The sequence below is a fragment of the Acanthopagrus latus genome, chromosome 18, assembly GCF_904848185.1.
Source record: "Acanthopagrus latus isolate v.2019 chromosome 18, fAcaLat1.1, whole genome shotgun sequence".
Taxonomy (NCBI): Eukaryota; Metazoa; Chordata; class Actinopteri; order Spariformes; family Sparidae; genus Acanthopagrus; species Acanthopagrus latus.
The window spans coordinates 25995013-26003203 of NC_051056.1; the positions used below are offsets into that span (position 1 = coordinate 25995013).

At 43.1% G+C, this 8191-nt stretch overlaps 1 protein-coding gene across 8 annotated transcripts in view; it reads left to right on the forward strand.

The window, feature by feature from the left end:
* Positions 1–7395, forward strand: part of pcdh19 (protocadherin 19) — a 57474-nt gene extending 50079 nt beyond the window's left edge. For all 8 annotated transcript variants that reach the window (XM_037076104.1, XM_037076106.1, XM_037076105.1 and 5 more), the window contains exon 5: positions 4641–7395. In XM_037076104.1, the coding sequence (XP_036931999.1) occupies positions 4641–5200 (560 nt within the window). In that variant the 3' untranslated portion in view covers positions 5201–7395. The remainder of the gene's footprint in view (positions 1–4640) is intronic.
* Positions 7396–8191: the final 796 nt, after the last annotated feature.

Genomic DNA, 8191 nt, shown 5'->3' on the forward strand with positions numbered 1-8191 from the left:
TCAGCCTCAGCTTCTGCATCACAGGCTCCATCAAGACTCCGTAGTAACAATTTAGATTTAATCAATCTTTGCCATGTGACTGCCAGGATGGAAAATTAATATGGAGAGCAATTAGAAAACAGCCATCTCACTGTCAGAGATACACCGAGATGAGAGCAGAGGAGTGGACGAAAATCCTTCTGTACACGAGTCAGACGCGGCAGCGCCGGAGTGTTGTCTTCCCGGGCTGTCCTCAGAAAGGGTCAAGAGCAGCCGGGCCGCGTTTATTTCATTTTCTGTGGCTTGAATTCTTTTGGATTTTTATACAAGTCCCCCTCAGCGATGGGTAGAGACGCATAGGGTGATATCAAGAGTTGCTGTTGTAGATGAATGATTGTCTTTTCGTGTCTGGGTTAAAATCGCTCTAAATGATTTGCGTTGGTGACATCACAGTGACATCTTCATCACGCCGTCTGGTCAGGAGAGTATCTACTTTAGTATGACAAACAGAATCAGGATATTTATTGTTTAGGCTGCAACAAAATGTCAGCATACAGAGAAAACACACACACACACACACACACACACAAAAAAAAGTTGTTCAAGCCAAAAGTGGCAGACATTCTTTGTAAAAAAAAAAAAAAAAAAAGATTTATCATGCCACGCTGCTGTTCCAATTTCTTTTTAGGGTTCATCACGCTGCAAAACCAAAACTGACTGAATTGTGTCACGCTGCGTGTCCCCGTCGCCTCGTGGCTCCAGTTAAACTGAGAAAGACAGAATGAAGACTTTGTCACCTGAATCTGGGTTCACATCAGACTCTGTCTCTGGCCCTGCAGTCCGGCCTTCTGTTTCTTGCGGCTGCTTACACTCATTTTATCAGATTACATCATTGTTTTCAGCCCTGAGGCTTGGAGGGAGAAGCGTTTTTTATTGTTTTTTTTTCCCGAGCCAGGCGCCACGCGTTAGCCAAACACAACGCAAAATAGCTGGCGAAGGCTCAGGGAGTTTTTTCCGGGGGTGTTGCTTCTCTCAGTGAACACTTCCCTTCCCTTTTATGTGTCCTTTTTATTTTTTGCTGATTCCTCTTCTTCCCTACATTAGCGGCAAACAAATAGCCGTGTGACATGAAGGGATCATTACACGCGGTGCACCGGGGTAAATCGAGCAATAAGCTTGTCAGGTTGTGGGAGCCCCATGCTGGAGCTGAAGGATCTGTCTGCTGCAGCTTGAAGTTAAGACGCCCTCATCTGATTGAGGGGAAGAGACAGGATTGAATCGGCTGCTGGCAGGCTGCAGATGCGAGACGAAATGGCAGGGAACATGTGGGTTTTCTCGCCGCGCTGATGCAAAGTGATGCTATTCCAGGTAAACAGACAAACACGGCCAGTTATATCAGGAGGAATGTGGCTTTTTTACCTTTCGAAGTGGCGACATTTTCATCAGTATACATATTTAAAGTGCTTCCTCGCCTGTTTTTTTTTGGTGGGGACCTTAATTCAGCATTAAAATGCAGAACGTCTGATGTGATGGCAGCTCCGTGCGACTTGATTCGTGGATTTCGTCGCCTCCAGAGCCATTAAGACTTGTTTGTGTTTTTAAATGCGAAATGCTTATAAAAAAAAATTAAAAAAAACGCAGGCAGCCTCCGCCCTCCTGATGGAGCTCCCGCTGTAATTAATAGGTGCTAAATCGTAGACAGGAAATGTTCCCAGTGACATCCTGCACCGTACTGTACTATAAATCGGTTTCTGGAACTGATTGGCAAGCTTATTTTCCCGATAGCTTCGCAGCGGGAGGCGCCTTCTCCCGTCTTCTATTCTGTACGTGTTGACTCCAAAAAAAAATCAAGTGCCGCTGCAAAAGCCATTAACTCATCACTCTCTATCACGGCTCGTTTTTTTTTTTTTTTTTTTTTTTAAGAAATAGGAGGAGATTGTGTTTTTGTTAAGAGGTCGATGGCCTGTCACTTTCTTATTAAAATCTTGTCTCTTCCTTTTTTTTTTTGTGCGTGGCTCTTTTGGAGCAACATCTGCGCTTCATGAAGCTCTGAGCAGAGGCAGGATGTGTGAGCGTTAATGGCACTTGGCTTTCATAACAATGTCATTTACAACCCAGTTGCTCTCCCATAGACCTCTGAAGAAAAAGAGGGGAGAAAAACGGTATTCACTGCATATGCATGCACTGCTAAGTAGAGAGCATACAACTTGTGTATATTTCTTTGTGCCTCGAGGCTTTTCATGCTTTTGAAAGTGCTCCGGGCTACAGGAAAAAAAAAAAAAAGCCAAAGCATTTAGAGGAAATTGCATTCATTACCAATATGCTTGTAAATCTTTAATCAGTAGGGGGGAAAAAAAAATCTACTTTGTCAAACATGTCAACCAAGATTTGGGGATAAATGCGAGTTAATAAATGTAGAGCTGACGTGAAGCGTTTGTGTACGAGTTTGAAATTCATCAAACAACTTTTAAGTACATATCACACATGGAGTTCCCCCCCGATGGCAGCAGGTGCAAAAATATATTTCTACGTTGACATATGACTGGTCTCGAGCTTTTTTTTTTTTTTTTCAAAATTGTTATTCACAAAAAAAAGGCAGCAAAAAAAGGGCGAAGTTCAAAATGCATTAATGACAAAGCAGTTATGGAGGATTAGGAAGAGAACATGGGATTTAAAGGGGCTTTAAAAAATACCGTCGCAGTGGACAATCTAATCCAGCGTGTGGGCATGTTTTTGCTTTTTTTTTATGATTATTATTACTCATCGGCCTCCCATTATGTTCCCGGTACCTGGGAAAAGACTTTCTGTTGTGATTACATTATTACATTCTGATTGGATCCCTTCTCTTTAAACAAAACCGCCGGCTTCTTGCCCTTTTGTCCGCTTGATTGCCGACCAGTGGCAGCCTTCATGCAAATCTCCATACATATGAGAATGCAACTCGCCGAAAAATATATTCAATTTGCTCTTTTTTTCATGAAATCATTGTGACTGTATGGAGATTATTTTTTATAGCCCTGCTTATTTATGCTGCAGTATGGATGTGGATAATTGCGTGTAGTAATATTTCAAGATTTGGACGGCGAGAAATCCTGTAAGATGGCGTGTGAGCGGCTGAATTGGAGATGCTTATTACAATGGCGCCCCTTGTAAGGAAGTGGATGTTTCAGTCTGCATTTATGGCAGAGAATGCCACGTCTGTCAGTGTGTGTGTGAGTGTGTGTTCATTATGTGAAGAATAGAAGCTAATTCCGTCGCGTCTGACTCACTCCGAGGCATTTGTGCTGGTCACTCGTCATCTCGCTGGTGTTTTCACCCTTCGAGCACGATGACTGCACGGCGGGTTCAAACGGCCCATGATACCCTCTACTCGTTCATCCAGTCATTTAGTCACCACGTTATCTGTCAGTCTCATCAGATTATACTTTATGAGAGACACCCCTGGCATATCTGCCCCTGAAAAGCCCATCTCCGATCTTTAAATATCGATCCCCAGGGCCTAAGCAGAGGTGCCTCTCATGAGCGCAGGAAAGAAGGGAGAAAAACAGATCATTAGTGATTTTAATTAGGTGATCTGTCAAGCTGCGATTGCCAGATGTAAGCATATGCATTTGGGTCGATGGCAATCCCTCTCACAATCCCCTCTTGTCACCTTGGGCCTCTGGAAACGGAGGATGGATCTCGCTCGGAGTGAAACAAGCAGTAGGGGAGCGCAGAAATGTGTCACCGTGCGTCTGTGTGGCAGGTTTCTTTCTCAAAGACCGGAGCAGGTGGGAAACACAAAGGCGCTGCAGTGTTTTGTTTTTTTTTTCCTGAGCTGAATCGTTTTGAAAGCGAGGACTATAAAGATTGTTTTATCCTGATCAACATTTTTTTTTTTTTAAATCAGATCTTCATTAGACAAAACCACCTCCAAGCTGGTGAGAGTGGACGGATGTGTGACCCGAAACAAACTTTTCATTTTGAGAAACTTTTCGCTTTGTTGTTGTCGTTGCGATGCAGACATTGTCTTGAAAGTCCTTTCCCCTCCAACACAACAAAGTATAAACGAGTGCAGTTATACAGACTCAGGCAAATCTCTTTCTTTTTTTTTTTCACTCTGGCGTTAAACATCATTACATATTTATAACTCGGCGCCAGATGACAGAGACAGAGAGGGAGAGAGAGATGAACTAGGCAACAACACCGCAACTCGTCTGGTGTCTCTCAGCGAGATATCTGATTGCACTGTTTAAACCTGCCTTTCATCCAGTGTTGCTACAGAAAACCTAATTATACGAGAGCTGCAAATGGACTTTTGATTTAACAATACATAATTTAATTGGCATATTAGAAGTTCCCCAAACATCCAGCTCTAGTCATCAGTGAGCAGTGCTAACAGGACGGCGGTCTCGAGCAGATGCAGGAGTGCGTTGCGAGGGAAAGCGAATCGTTCAGAAATGTTTGACTTGGGCTGTTTTTAATTAAAGACAAAACGCAGCATTGTTTGTCATTTATTTATTCTGTCATGACGGGCTTGGCGTCGTTAAAAATCAATGAGAAAACGTGGGAGAAAGAATATCCGATGGAACCTGTGTGTGAATATGAGTGTCTGAGTGGAATGTCGAAAATGTAAGCTGGAGAAATCTAACGGTGGTGTTTTCTTCTCTGTCCCCTCACAGATCCCAGTGAAGGCTTCCACTGCCAGGACGAGTGTCGCATCCTAGGCCACTCTGACCGCTGCTGGATGCCCCGCGTCCCGATCCCGGCACGTGCCAAGTCGCCTGAGCACGCCCGTAATGTCATCGCTTTGTCTATCGAGGCCACCACAGTGGATGTGCCCCACTACGAGGATGGCACCATCAAGAGGACTTTTGCCACCTTCGGCAAGGATGGGCCTGAGGACGTGGAGCGGGGAGAGATAAAGGGGAAGCGGACTCAGGAGTCTCAGGTGTGTAGCCCCAAGGCCAATGGAGGGGCTGTCCGTGAAGCTGGCAACGGTCGCGAGGCAGCCAGCCCCATCACTTCCCCCGTGCACCTGAAGAGCCCGGTGTCCAAGCCGTCATCTGCCTACAACACGCTGAAATGCCGCGACGCAGAGCGAATCGCCAACCACAGCCTGCTGCGGCAGCCGGAGGGGAAGGACAGTGAGCCAGCTGTCAGGGAGATCAACACGCTTCTCCACGATGGCCGAGACAAGGAGTCCCCCAGCAGCAAGCGCCTGAAGGACATTGTGCTTTAGCGAGCTTCTCTACGACACACACCGACATGCATACACACATACAGTGTAAACTCACATATATGTACCCCGCAATAGCTGTGTGTACACTGAAGAAAGTCAGGCTGTGGAAGTAGAGAGACACACCCATTTTGCAGTATACAATATTCACGAACCAGCCCGGGCTGAGGATGATGAACTGTAGTATGCTGCAGCTAGTTGTGTGCTCAAGCCGAGGTAGTGGATGTGGCTTTGTTGTAGTCGCAGTACTTTTTCCTTGTTTGCTTTTTGTTCAGTTTTCTTTCTATCAGTCTGCAATCAGTGGACAGGCAGGTTACTGTTGACTGCATGGACATGGCCGACGGAGCTCTCCAGCCCTTTGCGCCAAAGCAGGACACTGCGTGTTTGGACACCCGAGGTGCCACTTCTTAAGTACAGTTATGCCTTTTGAACTACTTTTGTATCACAAACTGATATTTGCCTTCTTTGGTTTTGCAGTTTGTTCTAGCTGTCAAAATCGCTCTTTGTTCCTTTGTATAGTGAGCTTCATCAATGTAACAAACCACAGACGTACACAGGATTCATCTTAAAATATCCTCAATTTACTCCTTCAACAGTTTTCAGTGCTTTCGGGAGAAGGGAAGGGAGGCCTCTCAGTCTCATTTGCCATTTTTTTTCTCTGACTAATAAGAGAAGCTTTCTCCGCGTATTCCCTGAGGACATCCTAGTGTCATCAGACTGTGAGGTCTTTACAGTATTTATATTTTATCAAGGATGGAGCTAAATGAACTCTCGCTATCTGCCCAGCCGCCCCTGAACGCTGGAAGTGGGACAGACAGATCCATGTGTTCGAATTGAGTTGTATGAAAAAAGACTTCCTGCTTTTGAAATCTCCTGTGCCCAACCTTGATTGTAGCCAGTGGAGCACAAATTAGAAACTTGTGCTCTGGTCTTGTACTTTTTTTGACTTTTGACTATGGGGCTAGGATAGAAGGGATCGTCACTCATGTCTTGCTATGTGAAACTCTCTATAGGGTTTACTATTATCATTTTTAATAACCCGTTGTTATGTGACAATCCCTTTAATGTTTTGTTTCAAGAGAAAAAAAACAAATAAACATTGGTGTTCAACTGAAGCTACAGTAGCGTTTGTTACACAAACACAAAAATAAAAAAAACATATATGCCAAAATATATTTTATAAATAATTTAAAAATGTATAATGAGAATATTTAATGCTGTGTAGTTATTTTATGAGTAAGTTATACTTGAAATTAACTTGCTTTTGTTCATTTGTCTTTTGCTTTTATATTGAAAACCTGATTTTGTTTTTTTTTTTTTTTATTTTCAAAAATGGAACTTGGATTATTATTTTTTTGTTTACTGTGTGACCCCCCCCCCCGCTCCCCCCCTCCTGGCAACTGTTGCAGTCTACCTTGTTGTAAAGAGTTTCTTATTGGTCAGTTCTTGTGCCATCAAGTTTCTGTGTGGGCTACTAGAAAATGTACAAAAAAGACAAAAAAAAGAAAAAGAAACAACAAAAAAAAAAAGAAAAACAGCGTTATCAGCACCAACATTAGTGTGTCAGTTCAATGAGCTTAGAGTGAGATAGCAAAAAGAAAACCAAAAAAAGATGCAAACAAAACCTTAACGATTGCAGGATGTTGCTTAAATCTTAGTATCTAAGGAGGAGAAACAAAAAGGCTCCCAGTGTTCTTCAAGCTGGTAACAGGGTTCCACCTATTTTATCTGTCTAATGAGTCGACTTCCCTGTTGTTGGCCCCGGTCGAGTTTAAACGAGACTTTGTCAGCTTCAACTGAGGGCATTTGGACGTGCAGACTAGCTTTGCTCCGCGCTGCTGTCACCATGTGCCATCTGTGTTCAGTTGATCTCAAAGATAGTGTTGAGACCAGAGTGGTATGAACAGGCCCCCCCCCCTCCTGCGAGCACCGCACAACAGACTGGGTGGAATCGTGTTTGATCGAACTAAGGTCTTGAAAGAACCGTGTTGCACATCAGCAATGTGGTTTTATGTTGCTTTGCAGTAAACTATGTACAATGTGGAAAAATATGAATGAAAAATGGACAAATTGCATACAACAAAACTAGATCTTGTAGCTGAATGTTTTGCTGGTCTCACCCATGGCTTCTGGCAACATGAAAATCGGAATAATCACTGAATGTATACAGCAGCTTATAATTAAACTATTAAATGTTCCCTGCATTGTGTCCTTGTCTTTACTCAACACGAATCGATTTTTAAAAGTTGGGCTGAGGTTTGACTTCTCCTCACTGTTTGGAACTATAGATTGTAATGACTCTGGAGCGAGTGAGGATAAAACAAGTTTTGGACTTATTTGTGGAGGTGGTCTCTGAGCATCGGGCGTCTAAAGATGAGTTTGTTTACTTCACAAAACTGGACTGACCCTTGGATTATTATTATTATTATTATTTTTTTTTCCTACATCGCTGGGAGGCGAGCCGTCAACTTCCGTGGTGAGCTACCGACTGGAGCACCTCATAGCCTCCGTGTAGTTAAAAACATGTTTCGCCTTCGGCCAAAGAAGCTGATATTATGTCGGTTTGTGACTTATACCATCACAGTGAAACATTCAACATTTGGAGTTGTCGGTACCTGATCCATACGGGCTGCCGATCCGTGCCTGAAGCGGTCCCGCCAGTCAAGGAAGGTTACTGTAAATATGCCCATTCAATTTTATTCTAGGATTATAAGATGAGGAAAGTTTGGCAGCAAATGTTTTCACCATCTGTGTACCATCTGTGTTAGGATTGTTATGGTCTTAAAGAAATATACATTCAGTAATTAACATGTTTATTAATTTTAAGTTTCTTTGCTCTCTCAAAAATCTTATTTAATATATGAGAATTACATGTTTGAGACAGTTTTGTTGCTGTTAATAACCATCAGAGAACAAAATCATATATTTTTTTAAAAAACCTTGAAAAATCATCTTGCTTCTCGAGTTCTCAATTTCTAATTTTGATATCAAGCC